Source organism: Nycticebus coucang, chromosome 4 (assembly GCF_027406575.1).
Source record: "Nycticebus coucang isolate mNycCou1 chromosome 4, mNycCou1.pri, whole genome shotgun sequence".
Classification (NCBI taxonomy): domain Eukaryota; kingdom Metazoa; phylum Chordata; class Mammalia; order Primates; family Lorisidae; genus Nycticebus; species Nycticebus coucang.
The window spans coordinates 117,189,186-117,214,417 of NC_069783.1; the positions used below are offsets into that span (position 1 = coordinate 117,189,186).

A 25,232-nucleotide genomic window follows, 5' to 3' on the forward strand; every position below is an offset into this window, starting at 1 on the left:
CTGAAATTCACACTCTCATCCTATCTACATCCTTTCAGTTAAGGCGCAGACTCCAGGAAGTGCTTGTTAGGATTAACTGCTGCCTGTAATGTACTCAGAAGCAGAGTAAATGCTGAGTCCTTGCGCTGAAAGGAGAGAGGACCAGTGTGTTCTTGAGTGAGATCAGGAGGAAGAGGACAGACTGGGGCTTGAGCCAGGCCTGAAAGAAAGCTCAGGTGTGCAGGCGGAGGAGCAATAGGGAAAGAGCAGAAAAAGGAGGGAGCAGAGGATCACGACAGAACAGCAGTTCACCTGAATTTCCACTCTGCAGCATGCTGTCTGCCTTGCTTGGTACCAGTCCTAAGAGGAGGCTCCCATTGCAGCTTTATAATGCTTTAATACGTAATATTGTTGTGCAAGGTACCATTCTAAACTGGTTTTCCTTTCCATTTCTCCTCTTTACAAGAATACTTCATTCTTGCAGACAGACTTTAGGATGCTGTGTTTGAAGTTTAGAAAAAATGGAAAATTTTAATTGGAAAAATTTTACATTACATTGAATGTGTAAGTTATTTAGGAAGAGCTGGTTCCTGTGGAGGGCAGGCTGAGGGCTAAGCTGGGTTTGCCGGCCTGACCGCTTTCCAGATGTGCGACCTTGGACAGTTCCCTAGTTCCTCCGTACCTCAGATCCTCACCTATCAAATAGGTGTGATCCTAAATAGCACCTACATCGGGGTTGTTAGAAAGAGGAAATGAAACGTGCCAGGCAGCGCAGGACAAGCACTCTGCGAGTGCGCCTTGTTATCCTTGGTGGTGGACGCATCCTTCAGCCAGAGAGCAGGGTAGGGGCTCCGTTTAGGTAAACGCTTCCTCCAAGCCACTCCACCGAACTCTGACCATTTTTTCACATAAAACCTGCACGTTTCTGAAATGCTCTTCTGTGCCAATCTCATGCGTTCTGCAGACCTCCTGGTGTAGAGGAGTTTCATTCCGTTGCGCTTAGTTCTTCAGAGCTGAGGTCTCCGGGGACCCGACGCTGGAAGCAGAAAGGCTAAAGAGAGGAGTCGGCGAGTGGGGAGGAGACCAGGAAGTGGGTGCAAGCGCCCAGAGCTTCCTAGAAAGAAACGAAACTGAAAGGCCGAGAAACGGGAGGGGAGGCCGGGTCAGCAGCGCTGGTCCCCTTCCGGCACCCTGCGCCCCGCCCGGGACCTGGGACAGCGCACAGCGAGAGAGAGGGGCGTGTCGGGGAGAGCTCTGCGGGAAAACGAAACCCAGAGGCGAAAGCCGCGGACTCGGAGCTCTCACCGCCGGGCAGCCATGGACGTGTACCGCACCCCTGCCGCCCAACTGGACAAGCTGGTGGCCCGCAGCCTGCAGCCGTCGGGGGAGTTCGTGGCGGCCACGCGGCGCGCACTGGGCGCCCTGGACACCGCCCTGAGGGAGCGCAGGGCCGGCCCAGGCGCCGCGAACCTGCCGCGGGTGCTGAAAACCGCCAAGGTGAGGCGCCCGGGGGAGGGGGAAGGCATCTTCCTAGGGCGCTTCAGCCTCGCAGAGCCTAAAGATGAGCGTAGCTTTATCGGCTGTGTTCTTTCTGCTCATTCATTCCTTTCTTTTTTTTTTTTTTTTGTAGAGACAGAGTCTCACTGTACTGCCCTTGGGTAGAGTGCCGTGGCGTCACCCAGCTCACAGCAACCTCCAACTCCTGGGCTTAAGCGATTCTCTTGCCTCAGCCTCCCGAGTAGCTGGGACTACAGGCGCCCGCCACAACGCCCAGCTATTTTTTGGTTGCAGTTTGGCTGGGACCGGGTTTGAACCCGCCACCCTCGGTATATGGGGCCGGCGCCCTAATCACTGAGCCACAGGCGCCAACCCCCTTTCTTTTTTTTTTTTCTTTTTCTTCATTTCAGATTAATGAGAGGGTACAAACAACTAGGTTACAATGTTTTATTTGTTAGGTGGAGTCCCTTTTGTAGTTGTGCCCTGCGCTCAAGAGGTGTGCCCAGTAAGTGGGAGCACACACCCCCTCCTCCCTGGTTCCCCTGCCCTCCACCTTTAATTGATTTGAGTTTTTCTCTCAGGTAGGCATGTATTAGATAGTGTCTTGGCTTCATATTAGTATTGAGTTCATTGGATTCTTCTCCATTCCTGTGATACTTTACTAAGAAGAATGTGTTTCAACTTCATTCGGGTTAATACAAAAGATGTAAAGTCTCCATCTTTTTGATGGCTGAATAGTATTCCATGGTGTACATCTACCACAGCTTGTTAATCCATTCCTGGGCTGGTGAGCATTTAGGTCGTGTCCACATTTTGGTGATTGTAAATTGAGCTGTAATGAACAGTCTAGTGCAAATGTCCTTATGATAAAAGGATTTTTTTTTTCTTCTGGGTAGATGCCTAGTAATAGGATTGCAGGATCAAATGGGAGGTCTAATTTGAGTTTCTTGAGGATTCTCCGTACTTCCTTCCAAAGAGGTTGTATTAGTTTGCAGTCCCATGCTCATTCTCTTTTTTAACAAATACTATGTGTCACCACTGTGCTGAGGACCCTGAAAATATGCTGCTCACGGCAGTTCTGCCAGTAGGTACTTCTTTTTTTCTTTTTTTTTTTTTTTGCAGTTTTTGGCTGGGGTTGGGTTTGAACCCGCCACCTCCAGCATATGGGGCCGGTTCTCTACTCCTTTGAGCCACAGGCACCGCCCCAGGTAGGTACCCTTAACCCCCACTTGACATGGGGAAACTGAGGCCAGCATGGCTAAACAGCTGCACAACTAGCACTGTGCCACATTGCCACTGTGACCTCAAGATGCTCACAGGCTGAGGGAGGAAACAAGTGGTGAGCAATCCTACCCTCGGGGTAAACTCAGGGGTGCCAGGGTCATCCAGAGAATCTGGGTGTGATAGAGCAGATTTGGAAAGACCCCCAGGGCTGAATCTTAGCTCCAGAGGTGAGGAAGAAGAGGAGATACTTGTAGCCCAGGCTGTAAGGAATCCTGTTTCTGCCTCTGAGATGAACAGAGGGATTTCTGTGGGGCAAGAGGATCTCTAAAGCCCCAGCATCCTTCACTTCCCTAAAACACCTGAACAGATCTCCTGATTGAATTTGGCTTACGGCCTCCTGATTGCTTGAGACTTAGAGAAAGTGGCAAGTGGAGAGAACTATGGGTTTTATTTCCTGAGCCCACGGTATGTTAATGAAGCCACAAGGGGGCGCTTGTTGCTTGTCGTTCATATTGCTCACCACACAGAAAGCCAATGACTGAGACAATGAGAACTGTCAAGGGAAGAAGCATTTATTGCAGGAGATGCATCTGCTGGGAGGGAGCAGCCTGAACTGCCTCCAACGGGCAAGGTTGTAGAAACCATGCTAGTACATACATCCCGTGAACAAAAAATGGTGGTGAGTCCCTCCCAGGGTGGGGATTTTAGTATCATAATAAGCTAGGAGTTAATACTGGTCATTTTTTCAGCCTTGTGCACAGGCTCAGTGGGTCCTTGGGTGCAATCTGTGGTGGCGAATCACTTACCTTGTCTTTTCTGGACAAATAGGTGATGAAAGGCTCTGTAATTATCTCGTGACTATAAGGAGGTCCCACTGTTCCTGAGAAGGAACTCAAAAGGGAATGCATCAGTGCCATGGAAACTCATAAAGTTCTGGTCAGCAATTTTTACTAGCCTGAGAACCCGAAACTTAAGAGAGCTACAAAAAAATTATTTTAAAATGTTTCCTTGCTTATGGAGCTGATTATATCTATAGTCTAAAGATGCCATTCGCCACTCAACAGGCTCTTCGGAGGAATGGGAGATTCCAGGGATACTGTGTAATATACACAGTGTGAGACTTTAGGTTGGAAAAACCAGAAGGGGGCCACAAAACTCTGGCGCAGTGTCAGACTAACTCCTCCCCCAGAGCCAATACGAATCCCCCTGCCCCAGTCGTCACTACCCCAAATGTCTCCAGGAACTGCCAAATGTCCCGTGGGGACACAATTGCCTACAGTTGAGAAGCACTATTTTAGATGTGCCCGTGAAAGTGTATGTGGGTGATATAACACATTGAATGGCATTTCTTTTAAAATCACACACAAAAAAAGGAAAGGAGGTAAGTAAAACAGATGGGCAAATGTGGCAAAAGTCTTCTTTAAAATCCTCTCTTCTTTTGCATAGGTTTGAAAAACTTTATAATAAAAACAAATTTCAAGTAAATTAAAGAATATATGGGAAAGAAAGAAAGGATGTTTGGAGCCTGACTCTCCCCTCCACCCCCATGTCATGGCTGGGCCTGGCCTGGTGGGGGGCAGGGCTCATGAGCAAGTGACAATCTCCCTGTGCTTTTGTTCCTGCTTTGTAAAGTGAATGCAATAATAGTACTTCCTTCCAGGATGTTAGGAAGGTTAAATGAGAAGGTTGTGTGCAAAACTTGTAAGGAGATGATCAGTCTGTGATATTCTTCCTTGCCAGTTCCCACTTTGTCTTCAGCTCCCAACATGCGGGCTGGAAGTAAAGAGACTGGCATAATCATTGTGACAATCAGGGGTCCCAGTATAAGGCACGACTTGCTCCCAGAAGGCTGGATCCTGGTTCTTGTGGTTTACAGACTGTGCAACTCACTTCACAGCTCTGAGCCTCACTCCCCCAAGTCTGTAACCACATCAACATTGTAACCTGTTGACAGTGAGATCGCAGGTGTCAAAAACTAAGCACAGAGCGCAAGCTCGGACAGTGCTTCCTTCCCAAATCCTCAGGCAGGAAGCTTTGCGGAAAGAAACACTCATGAGAAAGGTCTTGGAAATTCAGAGAACCTTACCACAGTTTTGCAGCCATCCTGAGCAAGCATTGCAAATGTGTATCCTGCAAACCAGGATTTGTTTTTACCTGCAGTTTTTTTATTTTTTTTTTAAGTCAGTTGTCAATATTTTAAAAACATGGCTTTACATATTAACATTGCTTCTCTTGAAAACTCTGGCCTGGCTGCTTTGTTTCCTAGAGCTATGTGGCCATAGTCCCTGCCCAACCCACTTGCCTCACTTCATTTGTCGGCCAGCCTGGTGGGCACTAGAATAGGAGAATATGAAATTCTGAGTTGTTGTTTTTTTCTTCCTAGGGAGGTTCCTTTGGCCGGGGCACAGCTCTCAGGGGTGGCTGTGATTTTGAACTTGTCATCTTCTTCGACTGCTTCAAGAGCTATAAGGACCTGGGGACCCACCGTGCAAAGGTCCTCAAGGACATGCAGGCGCTGCTGGAATCCTGGTGGCAGACCCAACTCCCTGGTCTGAGACTTGAGTTCACTGAGCAGGGCATGTCTGGGGCACTGCGGTTCCGATTGGCATCTACAGATTGTGAAAACTGGATGGATGTTAGCCTGGTGCCCTCTTTTGATGTCCTGGGTGAGGAAGTCCTATCCCATTCCAGGGTTAGGGGCAGGATCATTGACAACAAGATAGGCTCCTGATTCTAGCACTGCCGTTGATTGCCCCTCCCTGAGCCTCAGTTTCTTGACTAAACATATTGGGTTTGGACCAGAGAAAGATCAAGAAGACCTAGTTCCTCTGGATCTGTGGTCCTGGTATCAAGATGCTCAGCCTTCACCTAAGCATCTTGGAATTTTCTTCAGCCACTGCCTAGAGTGATACTACTTGGCCCTTCCACAAATACCCCAAAGGCAAAAAGCAAGTGGCTATATGGCCAGCAGCATGGGTTTGGGGACAAGACCAGAGTGCTGCAAAATCCTGTATTTTATTTTGAAAACATGAAATCATTAGCATGATTTTTGCATTCTCCTTCCTAATTTATCCATGCTTGATGTAATATGAAAATATTGCTCCGTGTCCTGATTTAAAAAATATATGAGGAAAATAGTATTGGGGACAACAGTAATCTCTCTTATAGAATTATGGGAAGAATTAAATGTAAAATATGTAACAAACTTAAAGAGTTCCTAGCAAGTGATAAGGGTTGTTTGAGTGTTTGCTGCTATTATTTCTATTATTGTTGTTGTTGTTTCTATTATTATTTTTCTTGATACTTTGGGGCAATGGTCCTCGACCCCCCAGGCTGAGGACCAGTACCAGCCTAAGCCTGGTAGGAACTGGGCTGCAGAGCAGGAAGCAAGGGGCGGGGGGGGGGGCAAGCCAGCAGAGCTTCGTCTGTGTTTACAGCCATTCCTCATAACTCATATCACTACCTGAGCTCCACCTCCTATCAGACCCTCCCACTCCTAGAAACATTGTCTTCCATGAAACCAGTCCCAGGTGCCAAAATGATTGGGGACCACTGCTCCAGGGTGGGGAGGGGATAGCTTTATCCTTTACACAGACAGTCATATTCCCCCGTGCCTAGTATTACTCTCTGGGCACTCATTTATTTATCATACTAGTTACTATTTATTAAATGCTTAAATATTCCAAGAGCTTGACACGTTTTATCTCCTCAATTTTTCATAAGAAAGCTATGAATCTGTACTGTTTAGTCTAAAATTGGTTTAGTTTTACCAGTGGGGAGACCGAGGCACAGAGACACACAGAAACTCACCCAAAGCCACACATGCAGGTAACAACAACCTCCCGAATTATGGACAGTGCTGACTTTTCCCAAACCATGTCCATGGGAGTAGTGGAGGAAAAGGCAGCCGCTGTGAAGTCAGCCAGCTCTGAGTTCGAATCCTGACTCTATCACTTGCCAGCTATATAACCGTGGGCAAAACTTGCAATTTCTCTGTGCCTCTGCTGCAAAAACAGGATGAAAAATTGTGCTTGCCTCATAAGGTTTTGGTGGGGATACAGTGAAGGGACACATGTAAAACTTTCAGCACAGTACCCAGTATGTAGTAAGTGCTCCCAAAATGCCCCTTGCCTTGTATTTCTCCAGCATTGTTTTCCTCTCCCTATGGCACCAAATAAATAAGGATATGTATAGTGGTGTTTTGGTATTGCCCGAGGGAACCTCAGGAAGGAGAGAATAGCCAGTGCTATGTACTGTTCTTAGAGCAAGAACAGACTACCTGGCCCCTGGAGAGGAAGAGAACCTCCTGCTTGATTCTGGAATGCAGCTTTTCTTCCCTGCCTCCTGCAAAGCTTCAGATTCTCTTCCCAGTCTCCCAATTCCCATGTTACCAGATTTTCCAGATGTTCCAAATTCTTTCCACTCTCTTACGGTGTCCCATGCTAAGCTCAGCACCAACACTGTGCTCCATTCTGTGTCCTCAGCACCCTTCCTAATTCACACTTCTTCACACCAACAGGGCAGCTCAGCTCCAACAGCAAACCCAAGCCCCAAGTCTACTCTACTCTCCTCAACAGTGGCTGCCAGGAGGGTGAGCATGCAGCCTGCTTTGCTGAGCTGCGGAGGAACTTCATAAACATGCGCCCAACCAAGCTGAAGAATCTGATCCTGCTTGTGAAGCACTGGTACTGCCAGGTAAAGCCACTTGGGAGGGTCCTTACTCCAGGCAAGACTTTGAATTGTTATTTCATAATAATAATGAAAGTATTTTCTTATATTTAGAAGCCATTCATGTTCTCTTTCTGGGTATTACCTGTCTGTATCCTTTGTCCATTATTTAGACAGAGGTTAGCTGTCTTTCTTATTGTTGATTTGTTGAAGCTCTTTATATAAGAGCTTGAGGATGTTAATGCATATTTAGTGCATATTATATAATATAATAATATTTATATTAATAATGCAAATGTAGTCTTCCAGTCTGTGGCTGGTGCCAGTTTTAATGGCTTTAACTGTCATTTGTCACTGAAAATATTTGAATTTCAATGTAATCAGAAATATTAATCTTTTTTTAGATGATTTACTCTTTATGTGTCTTAAGAAGTCTTTTCTAGGGCGGCGCCTGTGGTTCAAGGAGTAGGGCGCCAGTCCCATATGCCAGAGGTGGTGGGTTCAAACCTAGCCTCGGCCAAAAACCACACAAAAAAAGAAGAAGAAGTCTTTCCTATCATTATTTTCTAAAATATTCTCCCCTATTTTCTTCCATCATGTTGCTTCTCATATTGATTTTCATATAAAGGATTTTGATCTATCTGAAATATCTTACTATGAGGTAATGTGGAGTTTGCATACCCCCTGCCCCAGCTTCAGGAATGCCCCCCTGCACCGTTTATGCTTGTTGACAGGCTCCTATGCTTTGAGGAAGGTGTGCCCAGGTTGTGCCTGGAGCTGAGAGAACAAGCCCCCCCCAAATTTTCAGGGCACATGACTTGGACCTTTCATTGGACCATTCATCATAAGCAGGTCTGGGTATGAGGAGATTCCAGATTCCAGGTCTGGCTCAGCCACCTTCTTGCTGTATGACTCTGGGCAAGTTTCTTTTCTTTTTCTTTTTTTTTTTTTTTATTTTTTGGCCAGGGCTGGGTTTGAACCCGCCACCTCCGGCATATGAGGCCGGCGCCCTACTCCGTTGAGCCACAGGCGCCGCCCTCAAGTTTCTTTTCTTCTGTGGACCTCTATTTCCTCCACTTGCACATAAAGGAGTATGAGTCTGTAAATCTTTCTCAGGTTCTTCCCACATAAATAGGATTCTCCAGGGGCAGAAAATACTAATAGTCTAGTACTTATTAATAAAAGGACAAACCATGGAGCCCACCTTCCTAGGTGTTAGAAATATTATATCTTGATCTGGGTGGTGGGTGTATCCAGGCTTGTTTCAGAGGGAGTGTGGGGCTGCTGGGTGTCTCTCCAGCCAGGCAGGTCACCTTCTGGCAACCTGAAGTGTCCCCTACTGAGTTGCCCAAAGTGTCCCTTGGTATTGTCGCTGTGGAGTAAGCCCTGTCTGGTGTGTGAAGATGTCAGGTACATGGTGCAGAGACAGAATCATGTGTGGCTAGGAGGCTAGAAGGACAGACAGATCCTTGGTCTGCTGCCCACCCTGCCCCCCAATACTCCAGGGGTGACAAAAGGATGACCTAGTCCCCTTCTTGGATAACAAGCTATCCAGCTTTTCCAATCAGCAATCCAGCTGGGACCCCAGATCTGCCTCACCTTTTTCTGGGGGCAGTTTTAGACTACCCACTGGCTGCCCTCTGACAGCTTTTCTCTCCTGGGGATTTGAAACTTCCTTCTCTCTCCCCCATCGTATGAGCCAACCACTTTGCTAAAGTCACCAGCAGTGAGGGCAGATGGGAAAGGCCACTTGCTCTTGGAACAGGTTTGTGACCCAGTATCTTGCCCAGGTTCAGCTCCTGCAGGGTCAGACGTCCTCCCTCCCCTTTATCTTTCTGAGTGCTCTTTCCTGCCCTCTGACAGGTGTGTGCACGGGGGCCAAGGAAGGAGACGCTGCCCCCGGTCTATGCCCTGGAGCTGCTGACCATCTTTGCCTGGGAGCAGGGTTGCAAGGAGGATGCCTTCAGCTTGGCCAAAGGCCTCCGGACTGTCTTCGGCCTGATCCAACAGTACCAGCACCTCTGTGTCTTCTGGACCATCAACTACAGCTTCGAGGACCCTGCTGTTGGGCAGTTCTTGCAGAGACAGCTTAAGAGACCCAGGTACCTCCTAACACCCCACCACTCACTCTCCTGCCCCTGGGCCATGGAGGAGATAATTAACATTGATAAAATTGGTGCTGTCTATTTAAAGGCCTGGGTGTGGGCCAGGGCAAAATGCTGCACCTGCGCATTCCAGTTCAGTGGCTCCAGCCCCAGGTGCACATTAGAAACTCCTGTGGGAGTTTATAAAATAGTGGCACCAGGGTGGGTGTGGTAGCTCACATCTATAATCCTAGCACTCTGAGAGGCCGAAGTGAGAGGCTTGATTAAGGTCAGGAGTTAGAGACCAGCCTGAGCAAGAGTGAGACCCTGTCTCTACAAAAAATCCCACCTGGGCGTTGTGGTAGGTGCCTGTAGTCCCAGCTACTCGGGAAGCTGAGGCAGGAGGATCACTGGAATCCAGGAGTTTAAGGCTGCAGTGAGCTACGATGATGACAGTGCACTCCAGCCTAGGCAAGAGAGTGAGGCTATATCTCACAAAAACAAAAACAAAAAATATATACTGGTGCCCAGCCCCACGTGTTTTGTACATAAATGTTTTACTGATGTATAACAGGCACTTCTAAAGAGCACATTTTGATGACTGTTTCTAAAGGTCATGTAACTGCGAAACCAGCAGCCAAATCAAGATAGAATATTTCTAGAACCCCAGTGGGCCCTTCCCAGTTAATGACACCCCCCAAATAACCCAATTCTTACTTTTGTCATTACAGTTTTGCACTTTCTTAAATCTTACTTAAATGGAATTGAATAGCACCCACTTTTGTGTCTGGCATCTCTTTCTCAGCATTAAGTCTTTGAGATCCATCCATAAAGCTGTGGTGCATCCTGTTTCTTCACTATGTAGTAGTCCATTGTGTGAATTCATCACAACATGTTGTCCATTCTACTGATGATGGATGTTTGAGTTATTTCCAGTTTGGAGTTATTACAGGCCGGGCTGTTATAAAGGGGCATGCACGTGTGCTTATTATCTATTGGGTGTATACCTGGGAATGAAATTGCTAAGTCATGGGGTGCAGCTCAGAGTCCCTGGGACTGGATCCGAGTATCTTGTGATTACAATGTGCAGACAGGGTTGAGGGCCGCTGCACCAAGTTACTCTCTACAGGAGCCCATCAAAGCAGGCATTATTGTTACCCTCATTTTACAAATGAGGAACCTAGAGCCCAGAGAGAGTAAGGCATCTGCCTGGTCACAGCTGGAAAGTAGCAGAGTTGGGATTGGATCCGGGTTGCTTGACTCCAGACCACCCGAACTTGACCTTCTTGCTAACCAGAGCCTTCTTGTCTTTCTGGAATTGCAGGCCTGTGATTCTGGACCCATGTGACCCCACATGGGATGTGGGGAATGGGGCCACCTGGCACTGGGATGTGCTAGCCCAGGAGGCAGAGTCCTGCTATGACCAGCCGTGCTTTCTGCAGGGGGCTGGAGCCCCTGTGCAGCCCTGGCAGGTGATGGTGAGTAGGGGGGGAATTCCCCAGGACTTAATTTTAAGTGTTCAGTGTTTCCTGAGCATCTACTGTGCCTGGGGCCATGCAGAGTGGAACAGTCAAAAGGCAGGGTAAGCCAGCATGCAGAACAGTCTAATATCCTAGCTGCCTGGGTGAAGAAGCACCTTCATCTTTCTGTAGCTATAGGCTGCTAACCAAGCTTTTCCCCCTACCAAAAGAGGTCCGTTTTTGCAGTTTATCCCCCTTTAGAAAAAAACCTTTTCTGAATCTGCACAAAGATGCCATGAAGGTTAGCCAAAACCCTCCCATTTCCCATCTCTGAGCCTTAGTCTCCCTGTTTGTACAGAGGGTGGGAGCTGAGAGAGAAGGATTTGGGAGGATGTAGAAACCTCTGCACTGGGGTGAGGCAGCTCTTTCAACGACCTTTCAGGACCTTCCACATTCTGGGCGCTCAGGTTTGGACCACCCCATCCGGCGAGACCCTAACCAGGGGACACTTGAAGACTGCAAGATCCTCGATCCAGGTCATCTAAGGGCAGGGAGTAAACCACCCTCATCCCCAGCTCCTGTCTCTTCAGGGACAGCCAGCATCACCCCCTCTATGTCCGGGACAGTCTCAGATCTGTCTCAGATTCCCACCAAGGAGTTGGACCGCTTTATCCAAGACCACCTGAAGCCAAGCCCCCAGTTCCAAGAGCAGGTGAAAAGGGCCATCGATGTCATATTGCGCTGCCTCCGTGAGAACTGTGTTCACAAGGTCTCAAGAGTCAGCAAGGTGCGCTGGGCAGGTGGAGACATGGATGGGACCTGTAAGGAACCACAGGGGGAAAGAAAGGAGTTAGAGCAACATATCTGAATCCCAGCAGGGGGGAACTGGTCAGCCATACACAGGTGATTTGCTGGCTGAAATAAAATATATCGAAGTGCCAGCTTTTTTATTTTTTTAATGATAGAGTTTTTAAACCACTATTATAAAAATCAGATCACTTTCCCTTAGCTGAAAAACCTCCCCAGTTTCATTGAGTGCAGTGGCTTTTAGGCCTGTAAGGTCAGGCCCACACTGGCCTCCTGGCTGCTCTGACCTCAGCAGGCCCACGTGCTTGGTCAAGGCCTCTGCACTGTCTGTTTTCTCTTCCTGGAATGCTCTTCTCCATCCACTTGGCCCTCTCTCTACCTTTAGGTGCTCAATCCAGATTTCCTTCCACTAAAGCCTGACCACATGATTTAAATAATAAAAAAAAAAAAGGCAGTCTCACACTCCCAGTCCCTTCTTGCTCTGTTTGTACACTTAGCATTTTCTCAGGAGCTGTTGTTTACTGGCCCTCCTCTCTCCCATTCCTTAGCTAGAATGTGAGCTTCATGGAAGCAGAAATCTTTGCTCCACTCACACATGTTCTAGTACATGTAAGTGCTCAATAAGTATTTGTGGCAGGAAGGAAGGAAGAAAGGAAGGAAGGAAGGGAGGGAAGGAGGGAGGGAGGGAGGGAGAGAGGGAGGGAGGGAGATCGGTGAGGGAAGAATGAAGTATAGGGAGAGAGGAATTGATCTGTAGGCCCCATTTGGACCTAGGACCCCAATTTGCAAGTGGTGGTCCAGATGTGCAATCTGGTGGTGCTGCAGATGTTTGGCTAAAACATCTGGTCCCTACCTCTCCTGTGCTCTGGTCCTCTGTAGCTGTGAACTGCCCTGACTTTTCTCAGGCTTCACAGATCAGAAGGCAGGTACAGGTAGATGCCTGCTTCTAAGAGCCAGCGGTCCCAAGGCAGTCTTCCTCTTTCATTGTGGTGCCCCCGATCTGACATCCTCAAGGGAGTGGTTTCCAGGCTGCAGATGGGATCATAGTCTAACTCCTGGGCTCCTAGAGGGTCAGTGGTTTGAACTGTTCTTCCCTCCACAGGGGGGCTCATTTGGCCGGGGCACAGACCTAAAGGGCAGCTGTGATGTCGAACTCATCATCTTCCTCACCTGCTTCACCAACTACAAGGACCAAGGGACCCGCAGTAGGGAGATCCTTGATGAGATTCGGATGCAGCTGGAATCTTGGTGGCAGCTCCAGGTCCCCAGCCTGAGCCTTAGTTTTCCGGAGCAGAATTCTCCTGAGACGTTGCAGTTCCAGGTCATGTCCACGGCCCTGGAAAGCCGGATAGATGTTAGCTTGCTGCCCGCCTTTGATGCCATGGGTGAGGGGTGCCCAGCCTGGGCCTTGGAGAGTGATAAGAACCCCAGGGGACCAGGAAGCATCTAGAGGGGTGGGGGTGTCACCTACCATCCTTCACCATCCTCTTTGTGATCCTAACTCCCTACTCAACCAAGTATTGAAAACTACTTTGAGATATTTTAAGTAAACATCACCATCGAATCATAACTATTTAGTACTTTCAACTTTACCAAGTGTTTAATTATGAAATTATTCAAATCCACAGAAAACTACAGACATTACACATCCACGTACCCTGATTAAGATTTAACAAATTTTAACAGTTTAACATATCTGTTTAGTTTGCGGTTTTTTTGTTTGTTTGATTTGGTTTCATTTGTTTTGTTTTTAGACATTTCATGCTATAGTTTTCTTCCTTATTTTAGGGGATTTACTGCCCAACTTAGAAAATGTAATTAAGGCTATAAACTTCCCTTTCAATCTCATCAGATATTTGGCAGATATTTATATTTGAATAATTTTTTACTATCATTCAGGTCTAAATAGTTTGCACTTTTAATTATGACATTATAATTTGTAATTTTATCCATGAATATTTGGAAATGGGCTTCCAAATGAATGTTTTGAGCTTTTGTTCACTTGTTTGCTTTTGGCATTTACTTTTTTATTATTGCAGTCAGAAAATATACTTTATGTGATATTAATTCTTTGGAGTTTGTTGGCACTTCCCAGGTTGGCCATAGTTGAAAGGAATGCATGTGTTCCATGCAGGATGCAGGCTTCCACATAACTCTTTTAGATTTAGCTTATGGTTTTTTCTCAGATCTAAATTATTAATTTTTCATTTGGTCTCATAATTCTTGAATGGGATCTTAAAATCAGCTCTGCATGGATTGGCCATTTCTCCTTGTAATTCTGGAAAGTTTTGCTGTTAATATTTTGAGGCTATATTATTCAGAATTATTAGTATTATATTTTCTTGGACTGTTCCTTTTATCATTAAGTAACAATTCCTCATTACTTTTGAAAATTCTATTTGTCTTAGAGTCTTTTGATTTAATAGAGCTGTAATTGCCTTTTGTTAGTATTTTTCTGGTGTACCTTTTCCATCCTTTATTTTTAAGGATGTGTTACTAAATTCAACTGTGCCTTTTATAGGTAGCATAAAGCTAAAGTCAAAAAGGAAACAAACACCACTAATATGATAATTTTCAAGGGTTTGGCAATGTATTGGAACTAACATACCAGATGTTAATAATAGAGATTTTTCTTTTGGATTTTTTTTGTCTATGCAAATTAAATCTATGACCATAATTGACGATGTTTTCTACATTACTTCTTGATTTCCAGTTCTTCCTTCTGGAATTATTTTCTTTTTCACAGAACTACATCTTTTAGTACAATTCCAGCAAGGGTTTATGAGTGATACATTTTCTCAGTTTGATCTAAAATTCTTTCTGTCTCACCTTTATGCTTGAATGAAGTATTTGACACTTGTTTTCCCCAGATCTACCGTCTTCAGATCTCTGTTGTTGCTGATGAGAAGTCTGTTCTATGTTATTTACTTAATTTTTTTGTAAATGGTCTGTCTTTTGTTCCTATGAGGGGGGTTGATTGTTCACTTTTTTATTTCCCTTCTGGTGGCTTTTAAGACTTTCTCTTGGTTTATAGTGTGCTTCAGTTTCTCTTTGATGTATCTGCCTATGGATTTCTTTTTATTTATCTTTTTTAGAATATGCTGTGCTTCCTGAATCTGAGAACTCAATTCTTCCTTTAGTTTTGGTAAAATGTCTTCCAGTCTCTTTTTGAATATTGCCTCTCTTCCATTTTCTCTGTTCTCCATTTCCGGAACTCCTATTAGGATGGTTTTTCTCTCCATCTTCCCCGTCTTTTCATCTCTTTCATTGTTCCCATCTCTCAGGGCTTCCTGTTTCTCAGTTGCTCAGATGTATCTATCTTCCAGTTCACTAACTCTCTTTAAATGTGTTTACTCTTTTATCAATCTTTAATTTTGATGACTTTATTTTTCACCTCTATGCGTTCTATTTCACTCTTTCTCAAATCAACCTCTTACCGGCTCAAGGGTTTCAATTCTTTGTGGTTTCCAGTTTCTTTTCTCCCTTTAGTAATTTTAAACATGCTCATTTTGATCTCTTGAATTGTCCTGTTATCTCAGATTCTTGAAGTGTTAATTTTTCTATTTGTTGTGTCCCCTGACTCTCCCTTATGGTGGATCATTTCCTCATGCGGTTTGTAATTTTTTATCATGAGCTCATTCTTGGGGTACGTGCAGCTTTATTGTCTTTCCTTTTCCTATAGAAGTTCCTTATGCTTTGGGTTGGAGAAATATCCCTCAAGGGACCAAGCATTCATGTTTTTCTAGTTGAGCTCCAAGAGTTTCCCTAATTCCCAGGCCAGGTTATATATTCATTGAACAGCCTGGGATTTCTTCACCATGCATATGCCGTAAGGTTGGACGTCATACCCACATCTAGCATAGGACTGGGGTCTCAGTTTCTCAGAGCTCTAGCAGCAGGCCTCCTTGAAGCCTCTCTCTGCTGGTGGGTGACCTTTTTTAGTCATCTTTCATGGAGAAGGCTTTTATTCCAGAGGCCAGCCTTATGAAAGTGAGGAGCGGAGGGGAATTGATTCTAGCTTCCTCTTTATGCCTTGGTTTTTTTCTTCTGGGAGATGACAACAATAGTTATCCAAAGCAATAGTTAATGCTTGTTGTTGTTATTATTATTATTATTATTGAATACCATGTATTCTAAGCATCATTCTAAGCACTTTACATGCAGATTGCATTTGATTCTTACAATAGGTGGGTGCTATTTATGATCCCCTTCTTTATAGGTGAGGAAACTAAGTCCCAAAAGGCAAAATCACACAATTTGGCTATGAGCTGGGTTCTTTGTCTACAGCACTTATTCCCTTAACCATTGTGCTATGCACTTTTCTGGGATCAAGATTATCTACCTTGTAAAGTTATTGAGTGGACTGGCAAAAATTATTGAAAAGCACCTAATACATAATTGATATTTAAAAATGATAGTTCTGGGGAGGCACCTGTGGCTCAGTGAGCAGGGCGCCAGCCCCATATACCGAGGGTGGCGGGTTCAAACCCAGCCCCAGCCAAACTGCAACAAAAAAATAGCTGGGTATTGTGGCGGGCGCCTGTAGTCCCAGCTACTCAGGAGGCTGAGACAGGAGAATTGCCTAAGCCCAGGAGTTGGAGGTTGCTGTGAGCTGTGTGATGCCATGGCACTTTACTGAGGGCAATAAAGTGAAACTTTGTCTCTACCAAAAAAAAAAAAAAAATGATAGTTCTGATTGTTATTAATGTCATGGTATATCATTGATCAATGTTATGTGATTAATTTTAAAAGGCTGGGGAATGGATGAAATGGTGAATGTGACTATCTTGAATGAGAGCCGCACACTCAGAGTGTTTCAAATTTCCACAGGGCAGACCAACCCTGGCACCAAACCTAATCCCCAGGTCTACTCGACCCTCCTCAAAAGTGGCTGCCAGGAGGGTCAACATGCAGCCTGCTTCGCGGAGTTGAGGAGGAACTTCGTGAACACCCGCCCAGTCAAGCTGAAGAACCTGATTCTGCTCATAAAACACTGGTACCACCAGGTGAATACCCCAGGGTTCCTCCAGGGAAGCAGGTACTAACATGGAAATTGCCTCAACCAATCGGATCCTCTCTCTTACACCAGTGTCTTCCCTCCTTTACATCTTATTGGCCATCCAAATTGGAAGTACTGCCTTTTCCATCATCCATTTCCTGTCCACAGAAATGGAAGCTACTAGGAGAGAGAATCTCTTTTCTATTAAGTCCTAAGTCTTCATTTCTTGTAGCTGTCCCTCTCAAGCCTGTTTGTCCTCTCTTTCCACACTGTTAATGTTTTCTCCCACCTCCGAGCATTTGCTGATGCTGTTCCCAACATCACATCTTTGCAATCATACTAAACTCTGAGCGTCTTTCACTAAGAACTTCCCTGAATGCCAACTTGCATTCATGCATTTATTTGTTCAGCAAACATCTACCAAGCACCTACTATGGCTAAGTGTCATTGTGATGGGTGTTGGGAGAACAAGGTGGATACATTCCAGCCCCTATTCCTGTACATACACTCCTTGAGAGGAGGCACCAGTCAAAAGCCACCACTGAGCTTTCAGTTTCACTGGATGATCTCAAACAAGTCACTACCCTCCTCTAGACCTCACCCAGTTCACCCACCTGTGTATACAATGAGTAGTATCAGCTAGGCCACCTTTAAGTCCCCTCCTTCCCCGAGGGCTCAAGGTCATTCCTTGCACACAGCAGGTGCTCACACACCCTGATCTTTTGTTGGATGACACAGGTTGCAGCTCAGAACAAAGGAAAAGGGCCAGCCTGTGCCTCCCTGCCCCCAGCCTATGCCCTAGAACTCCTGACCATCTTTGCCTGGGAGCAGGGCTGTGGGATGGACCGTTTCAACATGGCCGAAGGCCTCCAGACTGTCCTGGGGCTTGTCCAAAAATATCAGCATCTCTGTGTCTATTGGACAGTCAACTATAGCATTGAAGACCCAGCTCTGAGGACACATCTTCTTGGCCAGCTTCGGAAATCCAGGTGCAGACCCTTTTCCCCTCACCCATCTTCATCACCATTCTCCTCCCCTTCTGTCACCCTGGAGTCAAGTCACCCAGGAGGAATCCAAGGCAGGGTTTGCTTCAGCAATATCACCATTCACTCTGCTTTCCTCTGGACTCCTTGCTGAGGAAGTGTGGATACAAGGAATCCCAAAGGAATCCAGGGCCAGTTTTATTAGTACGATAAAATATTATACTGTTTTTCAATGTAAGGGCCATCCAATAGCTTTCTGCTGAGATAGCCAGTTGGGACCCCTTCTCTACTTGGGCAAGATTGGGCCAACTCTGAGGTCCTGACACTTTTCCAAGCCCTCCTACCACCTGTTTCTTCAGTAACTCCCCCCTTCCCCACCCACCTGCCCACCTGCTCTGCCACCAGGCCCCTGGTGCTGGACCCAGCTGACCCCACCTGGAATGTGGGCCAGGGTAACTGGGAGCTGCTGGCCCAGGAAGCAGCAGCACTAGGGACACAGACCTGCTGTACAAATAGAAATGGAACACCTGTGCCGCCCTGGGACGTGATGGTAAGAGGCAGGGCCCTGGGGTGGTGGGCACTGCTGGTGCCCTCCTCCCCGGTCCCCTTAACCTGATCGTGCATGCACCCCTAGCTGCCAGGAGCCTTGGCTGCTACCAGCTTACAGCTGTCCCCTTCTCTGGAGACTTGCCTTCCATGAGAAGCACAGATTACTACTGTACCTGAGTGACACAGGTGTACTGAAGGCCCACTTTTGTCTCAGGGCAGGACCAACTCTGTGATTCAATTCAGGCTTTGGGGCTTTCTATGGGATCAGTCAACAGATTGTCCACAGCTGAGCCCCCAGCCCTACTAAGCTCCTTCCCCACCTCCCCTGCTGCCCTCGTTCCTCTTCTCCTGTGAGCACGGCCCCAACTAATTGTGTGCACAAGAATTCCCACACAGACACTGCTTCTAGGGAAATCCATCTGGGACATAAGCTACATACAGATCCCAAAGGAATATGATTTTAACATGTCTGCTACTTTGTAGCAGAGTCTCATAACCAGTGCTGAACACTCGAGACAATCCAGGAAGACATGGTTCTCATTATTGCACCCATTTAAAGATGGGGAACCTGAGGCCGTGTGGGGGCAGTGGAACAAAAACTTGAATGTGGATCCTTCTGAAGCTACAGCAGGAATTACCAAACAGCTGAGAAGAAAAGGGAAACATGGGAGATAGCGGGAGCCTTGTCCTCAGAGGATATCAAGGGACCAGGCTTGGGTATTCATTGAGAGTCCTGTTTTGAGCTTGCCCTACCTGGATTTTTTCTGCAGCCAGCACTCCTTTACCAAACCCCAGCAGGGGACCTCGACAAGTTCATCAGTGAATTTCTCCAACCCAACCGCCAGTTCCTGACTCAAGTGAACAAAGCTGTTGATACCATCTGCTCATTCCTGAGGGAAAACTGCTTCCAGAATTCTCCCATCAAAGTGATTAAAGTGGTCAAGGTGAGTCCCCAGAGAGCTTCAGGCAAGCAGTGTCCTGTAGGCTGGTGATCACTCCCAGGCCTGAGCCAATCCTGGCCCAGTCAAGATACAGAAAGTGGTCCTGGGTGGATGGCAGGTGGAGAGCCCAGGTATGGCCAACGAGTCTCTTTTGGTTGCTAGTGAGATCCAACTCAAAAAAGTTAACAAAGGATCCCAGCTACTCGGGAGGCTGAGGCAAGAGAATCGCTTAAGCCCAGGAGTTGGAGGTTGCTGTGAGCTGTGTGAGGCCACGGCACTCTACCAAGGGCCGAAAAGTGCGACTCTGTCTCTACAAAAAAAAAAAAAAAAAAAGTTAACGAAGGAATATACTGACAGATGTAAATGGAAAGCTCTGGATGGATTAGATATGCTTTCAGGCATAGCCAAATCCAGGAACCCATACAGCATCATCAGGGCTCTGGGTTTTACATCTGGGACAGGCCCCTAGAATATGGTCATCCTCAGCAACTCTCAGCTTCCAGAAAGGGGAATTTTCTTTTCTCAAAATTTAAATAAAACTCTTGGAATGGAGGGCAGCGCCTGTGGCTCAAGGAGTAGGGTGCCGGTCCCATATGCCGGAGGTGGCGGGTTCAAACCCAGCCCCGGCCAAAAACCACAAAAAAAAAAAAAACTCTTGGAATGGAGTTTTATTAGGATGGCTTGGGTAACACACTTCCCTACAAGCCAGTCAGTAGGCTTAGGGAGACATCATGCTCTGTGTAGCCAAGTCTGGGCCACTTGACAAAGTGACCTCTACCTAGATATCATGGGTGGAGTGTGGGGGAGCTGTGGTCCCTCTAAAGAAAACCAGAATGCTGGTCCCAGGTGAGGATGCCAGGGGTATTCAAGAAGTCACATCATCCACTGTACTAGAGAAAACCTTAGTCCACAACTGGAGAGACAAAAGTGACACCCAGGTCAAGTCCCGAAAGGGTGTTAACACAGAATCAGCTAAGTGAAAGGCCCCAGGACTGTTTATTTGTAGTGTGACCCTAGCGAAATACTTTACTCTCTCTGATCCTAACCTTCTTCACCCATAATACTTGAAGGTGGCTTGGCTCATTGGTTCTCAAACCTGGCTTTACAGGCTTCACCCTAGAATCACAGAGGTTTTTAAAAACATACTGATGCGCAAGCCCCATCCTAGGTAAAATTAAATCACAATGGCAGGGGACCAGAGCCAGCCATCAGTCATTTATAAATGCTCTCTCAGTGAAGACAGGCTTGAGAGCCACATGCCTATAAAAATAAAACAAACAAAACTCTAAAATCCCCCCTCCCCATATGTAATGAAATGAAAAATTTTGCATTTGTCGAAGAGTTTAAACTTGCCCCTGTATGCTTCTTTCTTTGACAACCATGCCAACTTCAAGATGTAAGACAGACAGGTTAGGTGACTTGCCCAAGGTCACACAGCATGTTTCCTAACTCAGAATCCAGAGTCTACAGGCAGAAAGATCCCAAGCCATACCTCAAAGTTCAAGCCACCTGCTATGTCCTCTCCAGGGCGGCTCTTCAGCCAAAGGCACAGCTCTACGAGGTTGCTCTGACGCTGACCTAGTGGTGTTCCTCAGCTGCTTCAGTCACTTCACCGAGCAGGGGAACAAGCGAGCTGAGATCATTTCAGAGATCCGAGCCCAGCTGGAGGCATGTCAGCGGGAGCAGCAGTTCGAGGTGAAGTTCGAGGTCTCCAAATGGGAGAATCCGCGCGTGCTGAGCTTCTCACTGACATCCCAGACAATGCTGGACCAGAGTGTGGACTTTGATGTGTTGCCAGCCTTTAATGCCCTAGGTGAGGTGCCGACACACAGGCTTGAGAAGGGGAAGAGCAGAAGTGGGGTCATCATGGACAGTTGTAGAGGTTGCGTAGTGCACAACTAGGCCACATCCGTGCACTTCACAGGCATTGAAGATATGTATGTTTATCACAACTTTACTGCAAAGCCCCTTTTTCTAATTCACACAAAGACACTGTCTAGGCTAACAATGGCCCCACGCTGGCTTCTAATCCCAGCAATTCCATCAGCATGCTGGATGACCTTGAGCAAGGGATTTTCCCACCCTGAGCCCCAGTGTCTATCTGACAGTGGGGACAGTGAAGTGTCTCAGCACATCCCCAGCTTTGAGTGTTTTTGTGCTACCTCCTCCACCTGCCGCAGAGCTGTTCATTCAGTCCATTCAGCAAATGGGCTACTCTGTGTCCAGTGCTCTTCTGGGCACTAAAGGTAAAGACTGGAACAAAAAAGATTATCTTCCTATGTTTTCAGTTCTGAGTTTAGATGGGAGAATTTGCGGAGTGAGAAATATATTCAGAGTGTCTGAATATATTTGGTTCCTGAGTTTTGGAAAGCAAGTGGCAAGGGAGGGATTCATGTAGGAATTTATCTGAATCTATTCTGTTCCTCAGTTCAGAGAGCAGGAGTTTGGATGTTAAGAAACGCCTTTAAGGGGCGGCGCCTGTGGCCCAGTGAGTAGGGCGCCGGCCCCATATGCCGAGGGTGGCGGGTTCAAACCCAGCCCCGGCCAAACTGCAACAAAAAATAGCCGAGCGTTGTGCAGATGCCTGTAGTTCCAGCTGCTTGGGAGGCTGAGGCAAGAGAATTGCTTTAGCCTAAGAGTTTGAGGTTGCTGTGGGCTGTGATGCCACGGCACTCTACTGCGGGCGACATAGTGAGATGCTGTCTCAAAAAAAAAAATGATTTTGTTTCATTAAAGTCACTGAGGAAGAAGCTGTGTTCTGGGCAATTAAGGACATGTCAAATGTCTTCCTTGTCACTCTTTTTTTACTGAAAGAAAAGGCTCCTGAGGGCAGCGCCTGTGGCTCAGTGAGCAGGGCGCCGGCCCCATATACCGAGGGTGGCGGGTTCAAACCCAGCCCCGGCCAAACTGCAACAAAAAAATAGCCCGGCGTTGTGGCGGGCGCCTGTAGTCCCAGCTACTCGGGAGGCTGAGGCAAAAGAATCGCTTAAGCCCAAGAGTTAGAGGTTGCTGTGAGCCGTGTGACGCCACGGCACTCTACCTGAGGGCGGTACAGTGAGACTCTGTCTCTACAAAAAAAAAAGAAATGCCTTTAAGTGCAATGAAACTCGAAAGAACAGTGATGCCAACTCCTTGCTACACACAGTTCAGTTACCTGCAGGAGGCTTAATGACAGAGGCCTGCTCTCTCTCTGTTAGGGAGGGAGAGAAGCAAGCATTACCGAGGTGTTGAAGACGTGCTAGCCCCCCGCTGAAACTTTCTTCCTGATGGATAGTAAAGGAGTAGGAGAGGGAATTCGATTCTCACTGGGGATTTAATGTGGGTCATGCCACCTAAAAACACCCTGTGGCCTCCCAGCTGGGTCCCAGACCACCCTTAAGGAAAGGTCCAAGTAGGTGATCCCAGAAGTTCTCTCTAAGTGGGCACCACAGGGACTATCGGGAATGGAGCGGTGGTAATCATGTCCCCCTCTCCAGGTCAGCTGGTCTCCGGCTCTCGGCCCAGCCCTCAGGTCTACACTGACCTCATCCACAGCTACAGCAATGCAGGCGAGTACTCCACCTGCTTCACAGAGCTGCAGCGAGATTTCATCATCTCTCGCCCCACCAAACTGAAGAGTCTGATCCGGCTGGTGAAGCACTGGTACCGGCAGGTTCGGCACCGGGATGGGTCCCCTCCCTCTGTAGCTGTGGGCTTTGCCACTAGAGCATTTGCCTGTGATGAGGCAGGGCCCAGCCCTGGCCAGAATCCTGGGTTGGTGGAGCAGAAAGTTATATCCTAGCTGTGGGACCTTAGTTTTCATATCTGTAAAACAGGAGTGGTATAAGGGTGTCCCAGGATTTGACGGGACAGTGCCTGTATGGCAAGGCGTCTGGCACATGTAGGTGCTCAATAAAAGTTTGGGGGTTAGTTTGCCAATTCCAAACATGTCTCTCTTGCAACTATCTTGGCCAATATGGACCAACACATCTTTCTCCTCATTCCCCAGTGCAACAAGATGCCGAAGGGAAGAGGCTCCCTGCCCCCCCAACATGGGCTGGAACTCCTGACGGTATACGCCTGGGAGCAGGGTGGACAGGACCCCCAGTTCAACATGGCTGAGGGCTTCCGCACAGTCCTGGAGCTGGTCACCCAGTACCGCCAGCTCTGTATCTACTGGACCGTCAACTATGATGCTGAGGATGAGACCATTAGAGACTTCCTGAAATTGCAGCTTCAGAAACCCAGGTTCAGGCCCACCCTTGGTGTCTCAAATATCTAGGGTCACACACCCTCTTCCTTCTTCCTAGATCACAGAGGAGACCCTCTCTCTAGGACTGAGTTCCTTTCTAGAAGCAATATTCTTAGTACTTAAGTCTCTGATCCTTGCCCCTGGCCCCTGCATAGCATTAGGTGAAGGAAAACAATAGTCCTACCAATCCCACAAGAATGTTGCCAGGAATAAGACTGACCCTGGATGGGAATTGCAGGCCCATTATCCTGGATCCGGCTGACCCGACAGGCAACCTGGGCTGCAATGCCCGCTGGGACCTGCTGGCCAAGGAAGCTGCAGCGTGCACATCTGCCCTGTGCTGCACAGCCCAGGATGGCACCCCCATCCAGCCGTGGCCAGTGAAGGTAAGAGATCTGTGATACAGAGGGAATACCCTGTGCTGAGGGCAGTGTGGTCAGAGGGTGCAGGGTGGGGAGGGAATGGACCCTCCTACAGGGGCAGGCCCCAGTCACGGCCCCAGATGTGCCCCTGTGCCACTTCCCATCTGACCATCTGTTCTCAGCTTCTGCAGGAAGGATGGTGGTAACATCTTCTATAATACCCTCCCCAGGCTGCTGTGTAAAGTACAGAAAATCAGTGGTCATACTGGATGGACAGAAGATAGACACCAGCCCTCAGCATGAGGAGATGCAGGGTGCCCTGCCAGATGAACGTGTGTGTGTGTGTGTGTTTCAGTGAAACCACGTTCCCTGCTCACATGTTCACACATGTCTCCTGTGGCCTGTGCATGGGGCTCTGGATTCCATGGTTTGGCACCAACCTGCAATTGTAACTTCTCCACCACCCATTACTCTGTCCTCATGCCACCACTGCTCCATCCTGTCCCAGCTGAGAATGCCCTTCTCCTCCCTGACTTCTCTCTGCCCATCCAAACAAGCTCACATCCTTTCTCCTGCTACAGCCCATCCCTACTTACCAATGACCTTTCTCAAAACCAAACACTTTTTATAGGGATGGCAGAGTTTCCATCTCACTTATCAGCCACAATCATTTTTGGCACTGGTTGCCTAGAGCCCTGTGTTCTGAAGCATTTTAAGGAATGGACACTTAGTTGAGAAGAGTGACCTAATCAATTAGTGATGTCTGCCATGGACACAGTGTAGCAATGTGGTGGTATGCATGCTGTGATTGATTAGCAATGTCTGGACTAGATGCCAAAAGGAGAAGATGCTCATAGACTTGCAGTGTTGGGGGATGGGGGGCATTGAGAAACTCTGAGCTCAGTTGCCAACAGGAGAGCATGCCCAGATCTGCTTGCTTTTTCTTCCACAGCACAGAGGGAGGGACTGGGGGCATGCATGCTGTGGGGACCCCATCTCCTGGGGCACCCACCTGGCTGCCTTTGCATCGGAGGCCTCCTTTTCTTCACCTTGCCTGCCGCACTCCTTTTCCAGTTTACACATCTTGATGCCATGGCTCAATTTGCCTTCTTAAATTCTTACTGGTTCCTCTTTTCTCTCCTAACCTGCTGGAATGCCACCAATAGGATTCTTCATCTTCAGAGCCTAAACCTGAACCAATGACCAAACAATAGTGCTCAGTCTGTTTCTCTCTGCTGTCCAGGGCAGATTCATGACACCCATACAGGAGTAACTCTTGACCTCAAGTCCAATGACCTTATCCACATTAGTCAAGGCTCAGCCCAGAAAACAGGAAGCACTCTAGGAATCTTAAGCAGAATGGGATTTCATCTAAATCACTGGAAAGGCTGGAGGAGCAGAAGGCAGGGGCCACCACTGGACTATTGGTTTTAAGATTAGACCACAGT

The 25,232-nt window shown here is 47.3% G+C and overlaps 1 protein-coding gene across 4 annotated transcripts; it reads left to right on the forward strand.

The window, feature by feature from the left end:
* The first annotated feature begins 1,136 nt into the window (after window positions 1–1,136).
* On the forward strand, window positions 1,137–24,065 carry OAS3 (2'-5'-oligoadenylate synthetase 3). Of its 4 annotated transcripts, none has more exons than XM_053589013.1 (16): window positions 1,137–1,476; window positions 5,084–5,366; window positions 7,220–7,395; window positions 9,232–9,470; window positions 10,777–10,930; window positions 11,355–11,699; window positions 12,822–13,104; window positions 16,550–16,725; window positions 17,457–17,707; window positions 18,107–18,251; window positions 19,021–19,194; window positions 20,719–21,004; window positions 22,668–22,843; window positions 23,180–23,418; window positions 23,661–23,808; window positions 23,967–24,065. In XM_053589013.1, exons 1-16 carry the CDS (start codon window positions 1,297–1,299, stop codon window positions 23,988–23,990), a joined length of 3,279 nt encoding a protein of 1,092 aa, XP_053444988.1. In that variant the 5' UTR covers window positions 1,137–1,296; the 3' UTR covers window positions 23,991–24,065. The 4 variants fall into 4 exon arrangements, with proteins under 4 accessions (XP_053444988.1, XP_053444989.1, XP_053444990.1 ...); XM_053589014.1 differs by having other exon boundaries at window positions 24,015–24,065; XM_053589015.1 differs by lacking the exon at window positions 11,355–11,699.
* The last annotated feature ends 1,167 nt before the right edge of the window (window positions 24,066–25,232 follow it).